This window comes from Hibiscus syriacus, unplaced genomic scaffold (genome assembly GCF_006381635.1).
Source record: "Hibiscus syriacus cultivar Baekdansim isolate YM2019G1 unplaced genomic scaffold, ASM638163v2 tig00010869_pilon, whole genome shotgun sequence".
NCBI lineage: Eukaryota > Viridiplantae > Streptophyta > Magnoliopsida > Malvales > Malvaceae > Hibiscus > Hibiscus syriacus.
This window is the reverse complement of record NW_024062234.1, coordinates 160-12,713: the sequence shown is the minus strand read 5'-3', so window position 1 is coordinate 12,713 and position 12,554 is coordinate 160. Positions and strand designations below refer to the sequence as shown.

The following is a 12,554-nucleotide window of genomic DNA, read 5'->3' as shown; positions in this document are numbered from 1 at the left end:
ATTTGAATATAACATCTCTCCACTTGTCACCCGTGCTTAGGGAATTTTCACCCCACTCTAAAATCTCAACCGATTTTTGAGATAAAAACTCACAACCGACCTTATCAAATATATACATCTCATTTTTATTAGGTAAAGTATGAAGCTAATTGAAAATATACATAGAGAATGACAGTATAACAATTATTTCTAAATATATAAAGATCAATTATTTTATTATCTTTGGGCTAAATTTAATCAAATATTTTCATTCTAAACCGAACTCAAATTTTCAATAAAAGATCTTGACCTAAATTTGTGTTAAATTAGAATTATTGAAGTCGGGTTAAATGATCATCCTGCTTTATGTTTTGTTCATTTTCAAACGATTTTTTAATTTAATTTATTAAATTTAAATTATTGACTCTTTTGAATTAAGTTAAATCTAAATTAAGATCAATTGATGAGATTTTAACTTTTGAGTTAAATTTTTCATAGATAAATGTTATGAATTTGAGAGCACAAAAATAATCAAAGCTATATTAACATAAAACAATTAAAGCGATATCGACATAAAATAAGATATGCATAATAGATGAGATTTAACATGATTCAACTTTATCTATCTTTACGAGCGAGTTGAACAATAATTCACTATAAATGTAAAGAATAATAAGAGTACAAGTAAATGATATCACATGTATTTCAAAATCCGGTATAAACTCAGTGTATCCCAAAAACTCTTAATATCCATACAAAACTATATTTGCAATATAAACCTCAAAAGTTGCAGAAATCTAAAAAAAATACATATCTCCAAAATAATTATCTCTCACATAATTCTAAATGTTAAAATATTAGAGCAAAATATTTAATCACCAATAATCCTTATTTTTGCCTAAAATAATTATTTATAAACGTAATTGCTAAATAATCTTCAACCACTAGAATTATAATAAACTCAATTTAATTATCAATTATAATTTGGGTCAAAATATAACAAAATTTTCCCTTAACCCAAATTTCATCAAAAATTGGTTTTAAGTTTTCAACAAGTTCAATCTTTACGTAAGTCGCGTATTTGTTGAAGCACTGCCACCAAGCCTTCAACAATTTTAATTTTTATATAAACTCCATTGAAGCAAGCGAATTACATCCTATTGCATGTCTCCAAAATCACTAACAAAAATCCGTAATTATAAATTTATTCAAAATTTTACAGCCCAAATCATAGCTCCAATACTATTTCTTAGGAATTTGATAGTGAAAAAACAACCAAAGCGATATTAACATAAAATAATACATGCACAAAAGACGAAATTTAACGTGGTTCAACCTTACTTACCTTCATATGCGAGATGAAAAATAATCCATTATAAACATAGAGAACACAGATAATACAAATACATGATGACTCGGTGTATCAAAAAACTCTCAATAACCTTACAAAACTACCTCTGCAACATAAACATGGATCCCAAAAAGGATTATATCTCTCCAAAATATTTTTCTCACATAATTCTAATGGTTAAAACATTATCACTATTTATAGAATCAAATACTTAAACATCAAAAATTTATTTCATAAAAATTCTTATCTAAAATAAATATTTACTTTATTAAATAAATTTAATTATAAAGTAATTTTTATCTACTATAATTATAAATAAATTTAACTTAATTATTAATTATAGTTTTAGCCAAAATAAAACAATAAACCAAAAACTTTGAACGAATCGAAATATCACAGTGGTTAAAAACTCCATTTTGTCTGTTGTGCAAATCTTAACTTGTTATTGTTTTAGGTCCGAATATTCTACCCAAGGATTAACTCATATTACTTCTTTTGTCTTGTGCACAAATATTAATTACATCATATTGTTTAGATTTACCGATTTTAGAATTAAAAATATATATTAATTATATGGACGAGAAAACTCTAGAAATAGACAATTTGGAATAAGAAAATAAAAGGATAATTTATTTGTTGGCAGTATAAGAACGTAGAAATAGTTTGGAATATACCTTCCTTTGTTTGAGAATGACGCGAGTTATTGGTTTGAGTTACATATGATCTATGGAATTTGGATTTAGCGGCAGGTGTCGATGTGATCATTTATTCGGCAGGTTAGTAATTCATCTTTAGTTAGTGTTTATTTAATTACATCAGTTGGTTTATTTAATATTTAGACTTTAAGTAATTTTTTATTAGGTGAAATGAGACCCAACCGGTTGTGTGTGCACCCGTCTTCCCTATGGATCTCCATTGCTTTTTCAAGCTCAACGTGATTAACTTTACAAATTGGAACGAGAGCTCAAAATTGCGAATTGCATTGCCACGTGGGATAAAAAAAGGTAAACTATTGTAGAGATGACTTTTGTTTCATTTTCTGCAGATTTTGATCACTCAACTTTGAATTGTTACAATTTGATAATTTATATTATCAACTAACAACACTCTACTTCTTTCATCAGCTATCTGTCGGTTAACTAACATCATCCATCTTTGATGTTGAAACTAGGGAGAAAATCAAGGGTTGAAAAGGTGGAATATCATATGTTTGAGAAGAACACTTTCTGCAGTGGAGCTGCATTTGTCCCTAAAGACAAAGGTGTTGAAGAAGATGATGGTTGGGCTATCACGTTTGTTCACAATGAAGATACCAATATATCTCAAGTAATTGCTGATTTTAAGCTGCTGAATAATATATCTATTTTTGGACATAAGTGTTATTCATTTATTTTATTTTATTTTTTAAATTGCAAACAGGTCCTTATCATTGAAGCAAAGAGCTTTACCAGCAAGCCTGTAGCCAAAATCACCTTGCCATTAAGAGTTCCATATGGTTTCCATGGATGTTTTAGGCCAATATAGCTGCAAAATGAGATATTGACCATAATCCCCTCTGAATTCTAAAATTTCAAAATAACATGGATCAGTTATAAATCATATTGTGGATGAGATTAATAAAATAAGAGATTATAAAAATTTTAAGATATCAGACCGAATAATAAAATTATCTAAGTATATCCTAATTTTATAATACATGAATGTAATTATTGATTTTGATGCAAATTCTTGTATGGTTGAAATGTTAGAGCTCAAGCCCATGAATTGATTACCCAGATATCTAAAGAACGTACCATTTTTACACTAGCAAAGTCCTTTAAACCTCAAAGCCCATTATATAAAAACCCTCACGTGAAGACAAATAAAAAACCTGACGCACAAAATTAGAGAACTAGAGATCGAGTTTATTACAAAACACAAGGCCCTCGTTCGTTCATGTCTTCTCCAAGGACTTTGTGGTCGGACCATGAACTAGAACTGGATAAGGAAAAAAGGTAAAATTACAAAGAAAATATGCTGATGTCAACATTGCCTTTTGCATCAGCTTCCACCATGGTTTTCTCAATGAAAACACCTTCTTTCCAATCAAACTCTCTCAAGCATTGCTGTATTCATAACTGTTACAATCACCATCCTTCTCGAAGGCTCGCTCTATTTCAACTCGGCACAGGTAAAAGCTCTAAAACCTATGTCTCTTTCATGCTTTTGTTTATGTTTTGTAATAGAATTTTCAACCCTGTTGGAAAAGAACTAGGGAAATGACAAAAAGAAACTGAATTTGTATTGATATTGCTTACAATGTGATAGCTTTCATTGAGTTTTGTGGTTGTTTAAGTTCTCAATACAGTTCCTTGAGCTCGAGGATTGATCATTTAAGTTGTTCTGTACATGTTTTCTTGTCTTCTTGATGATCTTGATGAAACACAGTGCTGCGGATTTGATGTTTGGTTTAATCCCTTTTTTAGACCCTTGTTAAGCTAATGCATCAATGGATTATTTCATTAATGCTCGTAATGGAGCTTCGGTGCTTGTTTTTCAGCTATCCCTCAGTCACAATTGCTTGGTGCAAATGCGGCTAAATTATTTGGAGCAGAACGAAACTCAATTGAGGATGGTAAATCTGAAAACATAGCTACTGCTTTTAAGGAGCAAGATGCATTAAATTGGGTTAAAAAGGACAATAGAAGAATGCTTCATGTTGTTTACCGTGTTGGAGATTTAGAGAAGACTATAAAGTATGCTTTCTCATTGACCGGACATACTATTCAGTGATTCTGGATCATATTCAGATGGCTAATCCTTTTATCAAGCTGCAGGTTTTACGCTGAATGCTTAGGAATGAAGGTGTTAAGGAAACGTGACATACCCGAGGAGCAATATTCAAATGCTTTTCTTGGATATGGACCTGAAGATTCTCATTTTGCTGTTGAACTTACTTACAGTGAGTGATTATCTCATGTAGTATATGTCAATATGATTATACGTCTACCTCACCTCTGAAGTACTGATTAGTGATTCATACTTTTGCATACTAAATAGGTTCGATCTATACACTAATATGCTTTTGTGTTATAATTTGCAGATTATGGAGTTGATAGGTATGATATTGGGAACGGATTTGGTCATTTTGGTATTGCTGTAGACGATGTAAGCTCTTTCTTCAACTACATCTTCTTGTGCATACCATTAGCAGAAACTCGAAAAGAAAGAAACTTAGTTGCTGTTTGATGGGCAATGCATGCAGAGCTATAGCCTGTAATGATTGACAAGGGAAAAGCCATGCAAAATTTCAGCATTTTTGTCGGCTCAGTGTCATCCATTTTCGGTTCAGCTCGTTGTTTTTTATAATCATTTTGTTTATGCAAATAACTGCTGTTTGTAGGCTTCAAAAACAGTGGATCTAGTAAAGGCAAAGGGGGGAAAGGTTACAAGGGAACCTGACCCTGTTAAAGGAGGGAATACGATAATCGCTTATATCGTAGATCCAGATGGCTATACGTTTGAACTTTTAGAGAGGAAGCCTACACCTGAGCCCTTTTGTCAAGTAATGCTTCGAGTCGGTGATCTCGATCGATCTATTAATTTCTACAAGAAGGTTGGTGGCTTTTTACAGAGTCAAACAACCTTTGTTCTATTGAAGTTTAGCAACTTTAATTTCTTCTAAAATGCTTATACCCCTAGCTTTGTTCCTGGACTTGTAGGCCTTTGGCATGGAGCTTCTTCGAGTAAAAGATAACCCAGAGTACAAGGTAAAGATTCACCCTTTAATCACCATCAAAATCTTGAATATTTGATCATATCTGCTCATTTTTTTTATGTTTCTACGAATATTTATGCCTACTTTTCAGTATACGACAGCCATGCTGGGCTATGGTCCTGAAGATAAAAATGCAGTGCTCGAATTGACATACAACTACGGTGTCAATGAATATGATAAAGGAAATGGTTATGCGCAGGTGGACTCTTTCTACTTTTTATTGCAATGTTTTTTAGTTTAACCATCTTTCATGTGAATTGGATTATTCTATGCCATAATAGACTGAAGTCTTGTATATTAACAGATAGCAATAGGCACAGATGATGTTTATAAGACAGCAGAAGCAATTAAGCTATTTGGAGGAACTGTTATTCGCGAGCCTGGACCCTTGGCGGGAATCAACACTAAGATTACGGTTTGCCTGGACCCTGATGGCTGGAAATCAGTACGGCTAATAATGATATTTTATCTTGGAGTGTATGTCTTTGAGGGTTATATTTATCGAAGTGACTTGAATACCTAAACTTTTCTCTTCATGTCCTGCAGGTCTTTGTTGATAACATTGATTTCCTCAAGGAGCTCGAGTGATCACATATAATTATAGCTGCTACCCCTGTCGATTCATTCCTGATAGAAATGCAGTAGCAATTTTTCTGTTTAGAATTTAGATGCTGCAAGCGTATCTGGTATCCTATCGAAGAAGTTGCTTTTAATAGCAAATTAAGCTCGGTACACGGTGAATCAGATATATACATTCAAACATGATTGCTTTGCAGAAATGAAAATCCAGGTTTTCCATGAATCGGATTAGTTTCTCTTAGAAATATGCTATATTGTTACGACAGTTCAACATATACTGGATCCCATCTATCCACATCTGTTTGTCACCATTACTCTCGTACTCAACTTCTGTTATTCTATCGCCTGTTTCAATCCCGAAGTAACCTCTCTGCTCGGAATTGCCTTCTACCTCCCTTTTAGTCCATGCGGGGATGTCACTATGAACTCCAAAGATCACACCTGGAAATCAGTGTAAACTCTGTTAATACAGGAAGTAGTAACAAAGATAATCGACTTACATTCTATTCGAATACGAGACTTAGCTTACACTTCTTTTTAGTGTATCTGCCAGCCATATTTTTGCTTTTCAATTTAATCACCACCTGTTTTCATTACTAAAATTGCTGTGTATGTATTAATGAACAATTTCTATATAATCAAGTTCGAATTTGTTTATAGTTATACCTGTCAGTTTGAGTTTATGTAGAAAGAAACTTGCTTCCAATGTAGATCTCCTGTCATCAACATGGTGATGAGATGTAATATTTTGTTAACAAATACTGCAGATAGAAGATTTGTGTTGAATGTATGTACCTTTTCTTGTGCGCTTGAGTGTTTCTTCCCCAGTTGCGATGAAGTTCAATGCTTTCGAGACATGCAATTCGTTGCCGCCTTCACCCTTTTCCTCACCTAGAGCAAAAGTGGTACCCTTTCCCAGCCTTGCTCTTAGTGTGGCAGCGCCTCTCAAGGCTGCATAAATGTGTTAGATTTAAGTTGACAGTCATCTGAAATCAACTATAAACACGAAATGTTGACCGATAATAGAATTTTGAAGCGATTTGAACAACCTGTGGCTGCTCCAGCTGTTAGGGTCATGATATCTCCACTTGTTCTTGCATTCATTGCAGAGTTAACCACTGTTAAGATTTGTTCATGATCAGCTCCCATTTCTCTGCAATCTCAATGCAGTGGGAAGCCACAAGAGCTGCTACTGACGCCATAGCAGTTGATTCGTTAATAGAGGTCTGGGAACAAGTAGTTGCTGTTTCCGGTACCAATGGATTCGAGGCTGCAAGTGCTGCAACGGCAGCTGCAACTCCAGCAACCGATACAGCTTCATGAAGCTGTGCATTTTGGGCTCTAATATCTTGCTTCTACCTCTCTTTCTGGTCCTTCAAACATCTCCCCGTTAGTGCTCACTAACCAAAAAAAAAAAAAAAAAACCATTCAAGCAGCCATGTTAGTGCTCTAAATTCTCCAAGAAACACCAAAGATTATAATAGTGAAGGGCCTTACTTTCTTTAAGCTGAGACTTTGGTTTTGACAGTTACCATTTGAGGTGAATTTAAAATAATAATTAATATATTTTTTAGTGTAACAACTTGCTATCAATTTATTAATCAACTATTTGTATCGAAATTACTGTAAATACCCATTATAAAATGATTATTTCATTCCGAGGACTCATTTTGAAAAAGGTTTGAATTTGATTGTACTAAGCATATTTAAATTATATCCTTATATGTAAGGGTATACAAAAAGAACTGATCCGTTGATCTAATCTAAAATTTCAGATATCTAATTCATTTTTTTACTTTTAGATAATTCGGATCGAATATCCGAAAAAAATTTAGATAATTGGATTGAATATGGATAAGATAAATTTTAATTTTGGATTATCCGAAAATTAAAAAAAAATAGGCTTTTAGATTTTAAATAGTCTTTAGCCCAATAAATGAGTAACTCACTAACCCATTAAAGCTACAACCCAATAAAAACTAGATTATTTAATTATTTATTGTGTGTGAGTAATTATATATATAGTTGAAGCATCGAATAAGTTACACTAAGTCACAAAATATAGAATCTAATTTTGTTTTCAAATTAAATTTTATATTCAGATTCAGATACCCAGGTATGTGATTTTTTAGATATTTGGATTTTCAGATCGGATCATATCCGACATTCGAATTTAAACACCCCTAATTATATGTTGATTTAATTATATTATAGATCTTTAAAGCTTTTGAAATCGAAAATATGATTGAAATTTTAAATTGATATAAAAACTTCAAATTGTTCAAATTAAGTCATTCAAATCTTTTTGTCAACTATTGATTTATTAATTTTAACAGTAAGTGTTAGTTCAAATTTAACGTCAAATATATGTAAAATATATTGATCGAATTATAAATAAGTATGTATTAATCTTATATATAATTTAAATATGACGTTTTATGGTTATCTTATGGATAACCTAATTTAAAATATAGACGATGATAAAATTTTTGTTATAATTTAAAATTTAAAATTTAGACTTCAGTTTAAAATCTTTTAGTGGAATTAAACTATATATTTACATTTGCATTTTTTTCTGGTTTTTTCTATGCTTTTTAGAAAGTTCAAACTATAAAAAAGGAATTCAAATTGAAGAAATAAATATCTTTAGTCCAAAAATTTAAATTTATTTGCTTCATTGGGTCCCTTGAAAATGGGTCAAGCGACAACGTTTCCTCTTGCAGGCTTTACAAGAATATCGTCCGTCCGTTTTAGACAACCACGCAATCTTAACCGTACACGTTTGCAATAAAACAAGAATCCTATCGCTTTTGGACTTCATTAGCGCCAAATTCCACTTCACTTTCCCAGAAAAAATCCCTAAACATATCTAATCCAACGGTATTCAATCATTCCTGACTCTTCTCCTAAATCTCATCCGTCAATAAAAAGATTCAATTTCAGCTGTCCGATTCAGTCCAAAACAAATCTAATCGTCCACTTTTCTCAACATTTCAAATTTAAAGATTTTGAGAGAGAAAAAGAGGGACTGAAGCAAAGCAAAGGCCGAAGGAAGAAGAATAAAAGAAAAGCACAAAGCTCTAAGCCTATGGCGGCTTAGCTTCCTCACTCTTCAAAGCTTTCCTTTTGACTTTATTTTTTTTAACGGAAATTTGAACGGTAAACTGAAAGGAAAATTCATTACTCTGCAATTTTTTTTTAATTTTTTTTTGAATTTCAATTTAATTTACTGTTATTTGTTTAATAATTTTATTTTTTTTGGGTATGAAGATTGAAAGATGGGGGAAGGAGAAACGGTTTCGTATTTCACACCGAAGAAATTGGCGAGGCAACTAGATTTCACGGCGGGGTGTCGCGCGTCGGGAAATGCGAAGTCACCGGATCACCAGATGCATTTACAGTCGCAGCCTCAACCGGAATGGCAATCACAAACGACGTTGCCAACGAAGCCACATCATCAACCGCAGGAACTGCAATTGATGTTAAGTTTACAGCCGCAAACGGTGCAGTCGCAGCCGCTGCCACAACTAAAACCTCAGTTACCGTCAACGCCACGAGTTCAAACACGGCGGCCGCCTTCGCAGTCGGTTACCCTCATGCAACGGGTGCCTCATCCAGTTCAGAAGCTTCCGATGCAAACATTTCAATTGAGGTAGTTTTTTCATTAAATCTTTAAGTTCGCTCTAGACTATAGATGTCCTCTTTTTGTTAGGAAAAAATTATAACGTTTTTATACCTTAAAAAAAAAATTCTTGAAAATAAGCGTGTTGATGATTTGAATGAGGTTTTGGTTGATCCTAAAGCTGATTCATCCTTCTTCGTGGATTTTTCGTCTAATTTTAGAATCTATTTTTTTATGAGATCAGTGTGATCTGTTTGGCTTTTTGGTCTTTTCTGTCTAAAGAGACATTTCTGGTCATTTTTGGCAATAGTGAGAACATTGTGTACAACTAGAAATGTGTTTGTTGCATAATGTTGTTTTTAACTCTTGTTTGTCCAGCAAGCAAGAGTCTCCAAGGTCCAGACCACGAGCACATGCTGAAGCAAAAGATGGAACACCAAAGAAACAGAAGCAGTGTAATTGCAAGAATTCTCGGTGCTTGAAGTTGTAAGTTCATTAATATTTATTTAGATTCTATGTCACCTTTCTAGTTAGATGTTTGATCTATAAGTCATACATATCAAAGTGCTACATGCTATTATGGCATTGATCTTTTGTGCCGACTAAGCGAAATGCTAAGTTGTTTCAGTAGGAAACATTGTCTGGATAATAGTGACCTGTCAAATTGCAGTCGACTTTTACTTAATCTATTTTCTTCTGTCTGTGGTAGATGATCCATTGTTCTCAGTGTATATTTGAAGCTTTCTTTGAGGAAAAAATTTTAGTCACATCAATAATATTCCTCTTGCTAGTGGGAATATGAAACAATCTTTGTTACCTCCCCCTTACCCCATTACATATGGGAATAAGGGTCAGCTAATTTAATTTTTTATTGTTTACCATGTATTTAGGATCTATTATGAATTGTCTTATTTAAATTGGAGCAGTATTTGCAAGTACGTTTAAACTTATTGCTCCATGGTTCTGGTCTATCATCTTTTTCTTACATTTATTTATTGGTTACAATTTAGCTTTTTGTTTTTGGTTATTATTAGGTACTGTGAGTGCTTTGCTTCTGGAATTTATTGTAATGGTTGCAATTGCGTAAATTGCCATAACAATGTGGAGAATGAGGCAGCAAGGCAAGAAGCAGTTGTAGCAACCTTAGAACGCAATCCAAATGCATTTAGACCGAAGATTGCCAGCAGTCCCCACAAACCTCAGGATACAAGGGTATGTTATCATGACCGTCAAGATTTCCCCCTTTTGATATCCTTCTTTGAGGTTCAAATTGAAGAATAATGTTAACCCGAGTATATATCAATTATTCTTTCTACTTGAAGTTTGTGTCATTGATCCAATCAAAGTATTTGTTTATATAGAAAATTGGAAATTTGAATTTGTTGACTTTTAAAAGTTTCTTGTTGTCTTGAAACAAATCTAGGACGATGCACATAATGTCCAAACGGTCGGAAAGCACAATAAAGGATGTCATTGCAAGAAATCTGGTTGTCTCAAGAAGTATTGTGAGTGCTTCCAAGCTAATATTTTATGCTCTGAAAATTGCAAGTGCATGGACTGCAAGAACTTCGACGGAAGTGAAGAAAGAAGAGCTCTCGTTCATGGTGACCATAATTCAATAGCTTATGTACAGCAGGCTGCATATGCAGCCATTAGTGGTGCTGTTGGTTCATCTGGCTTTGGGATTCCTTTGGCATCCAAGAAGAGAAAAAGTGAAGAACTCATATTTGGTCTAGCGGTGAAAAATCAATCAATTCAAAAAATTGTTCAACAGCAACAGGTAATTCCTTGAATTCTGATTATATGCACAAGTCATCTTGGTTGATCAAGAACACTGATAGGATCTGTGCAATCTTCATAGAAAAATGATTATTTTTCAGCCTTTTTATGTTATGTGATCGTCTTATAGGCACCACTACCATCAGGCACCACAGGTTTTGTATTAGTGATGGTATCTAAATGAGAACTAATTTCATGGATGGACTTTTTGGCTCTCTCGTCGGGAATAATCTGTTTTGTTTGGTATATTCACAAATTGACACAAAGGATGGTTTTTGTGGATGAATAGAGAAGGCACTTAATTTTGTCTCAACTGCTTTAAGATTTTAATGATTACACAATGCAACCAAAATTTGGCTTGCTTGTTTACTCTCTTCTTTCAAGGGAAAACTGGATACTAATATCTCTCGAATTCCAACCAGGAAAATCATCTAAGAGATTTCTTGGCCACATCTTCTCCATTATCTGTTCCTGCCTCTGGCATTGCTAATACAGCGTCATTAGGATCTTCAAAATTCACATACAAGTAGGAAGTGTGTTTATTTTAGTTCTTGTAATTAACAGAAACATCCATTTTTGTTTCATTCCCCCTTTTACAAGCTAAATAGTGTCACTTCGCATTATTGAAGATCACCATTGGCAAACATCCTCCAACCACAGGATGTCAAGGAGCTGTGCTCTCTTTTTGTGTTATTTTCATCAGAAGCTGGAAAGGCAATTGCTGCAGGTACTAATTATTATTCATAAATCCTGAAGTTCTTGTTCTTTTCCTTGCAGTATCGCCTTCAACTTTCTAGTTAATCATATGGCTGAGATTGCCGCAACGAAGAATGTGTTGCATATACTATCAATCTATCATGCATTACCAAATTTTATCCTTGTCATAAAGTGTCTTTCTGCAATCCACATCTTCTCAATACAGGTCCCCTTCTTAGCTTTGAAAGACAGAAGCTTTTGTCATCTTTTAAATTAGAGGGAAACTGGTAAAATAACTTGTTTTATATATTTTCATTTTAGATGTTATGTTTGAAAATTACAACTGTGTGGATAAGTTTAAGTTAATGATTCTGCCATTCAGCCTACATAGGTGAAACCAATCATTTATTTGTTAGAAAAATAATGACGGTGCATTATGGTATTAACTGATAAACTATTGTTGATCACATTATCACATATAGAAGGTACAGAATCAATAGATCTAGTATGGTGTTTTGAAAGTCATCTTAGTGACCAGAGCCCTCCTTCTGAAAGGAATTTGGAACTACTTTTATGGTACTTAAATGGCATAAGGGGGCATCATGTAGGATATTGCAAAAAAAGTGAAACAATAAATAAGCTCAACCAAAGAATGGCTTGATATTATATAGTTGGTGATCATAAATGGAAATGGTGAGAACATGAATATTTGAGAAGTCTACACTATCCTTCGGTTACACTTCAAAATTATATGTATGACAAATTACTGTGGTCTGCACTCTGGAAGACTT

At 33.4% G+C, this 12,554-nt stretch overlaps 3 protein-coding genes and 1 pseudogene across 4 annotated transcripts; 3 read left to right on the top strand and 1 right to left on the bottom strand.

The window, feature by feature from the left end:
* The first annotated feature begins 2,480 nt into the window (after positions 1-2,480).
* Positions 2,481-2,862, top strand: LOC120204398 (carotenoid 9,10(9',10')-cleavage dioxygenase-like). Its single transcript, XM_039204495.1, has 2 exons — positions 2,481-2,656; positions 2,750-2,862. The coding sequence occupies exons 1-2, from the start codon at positions 2,489-2,491 to the stop codon at positions 2,852-2,854; spliced, it is 273 nt and encodes a 90-aa protein (XP_039060426.1). The 5' UTR covers positions 2,481-2,488; the 3' UTR covers positions 2,855-2,862.
* Positions 2,863-3,229: 367 nt separating this feature from the next.
* Positions 3,230-6,211, top strand: LOC120204400 (probable lactoylglutathione lyase, chloroplastic). The gene is made up of 10 exons (XM_039204497.1): positions 3,230-3,500; positions 3,870-4,065; positions 4,147-4,271; positions 4,413-4,477; positions 4,713-4,925; positions 5,032-5,079; positions 5,179-5,286; positions 5,392-5,532; positions 5,634-5,763; positions 6,003-6,211. Exons 1-9 carry the CDS (start codon positions 3,344-3,346, stop codon positions 5,673-5,675), a joined length of 1,095 nt encoding a protein of 364 aa, XP_039060428.1. The 5' UTR covers positions 3,230-3,343; the 3' UTR covers positions 5,676-5,763; positions 6,003-6,211.
* On the bottom strand, positions 6,004-7,303 carry LOC120204397 (annotated as a pseudogene).
* A 1,415-nt stretch (positions 7,304-8,718) lies between these two features.
* LOC120204399 (protein tesmin/TSO1-like CXC 5) lies at positions 8,719-11,848 on the top strand. Of its 2 annotated transcripts, none has more exons than XR_005523933.1 (7): positions 8,719-8,825; positions 8,937-9,318; positions 9,667-9,774; positions 10,323-10,500; positions 10,712-11,068; positions 11,452-11,593; positions 11,697-11,713. XR_005523933.1 is itself a non-coding variant. In XM_039204496.1 (7 exons), the coding sequence occupies exons 2-7, from the start codon at positions 8,945-8,947 to the stop codon at positions 11,812-11,814; spliced, it is 1,239 nt and encodes a 412-aa protein (XP_039060427.1). In that variant the 5' UTR covers positions 8,719-8,825; positions 8,937-8,944; the 3' UTR covers positions 11,815-11,848. The 2 variants fall into 2 exon arrangements, 1 of the variants encoding a protein (XP_039060427.1); XM_039204496.1 differs by having other exon boundaries at positions 11,490-11,593; positions 11,697-11,848.
* Positions 11,849-12,554: the final 706 nt, after the last annotated feature.

Bases quoted from the DNA above. Each gene is read 5' to 3' on its own strand.
- LOC120204398 (XM_039204495.1), top strand. From the start codon at position 2,489: ATGTTGAAACTAGGGAGAAAATCAAGGGTTGAAAAGGTGGAATATCAT. The intron at 2,657-2,749 runs GTAATTGCTGAT...AATTGCAAACAG, and splicing joins AAGATACCAATATATCTCAA to GTCCTTATCATTGAAGCAAA.
- LOC120204399 (XM_039204496.1), top strand. From the start codon at position 8,945: ATGGGGGAAGGAGAAACGGTTTCGTATTTCACACCGAAGAAATTGGCG. The intron at 9,319-9,666 runs GTAGTTTTTTCA...TTGTTTGTCCAG, and splicing joins ATGCAAACATTTCAATTGAG to CAAGCAAGAGTCTCCAAGGT. The intron at 10,501-10,711 runs GTATGTTATCAT...AAACAAATCTAG, and splicing joins ACAAACCTCAGGATACAAGG to GACGATGCACATAATGTCCA.
- LOC120204400 (XM_039204497.1), top strand. From the start codon at position 3,344: ATGCTGATGTCAACATTGCCTTTTGCATCAGCTTCCACCATGGTTTTC. The intron at 4,066-4,146 runs GTATGCTTTCTC...ATCAAGCTGCAG, and splicing joins GATTTAGAGAAGACTATAAA to GTTTTACGCTGAATGCTTAG. The intron at 5,533-5,633 runs GTACGGCTAATA...CATGTCCTGCAG, and splicing joins ACCCTGATGGCTGGAAATCA to GTCTTTGTTGATAACATTGA.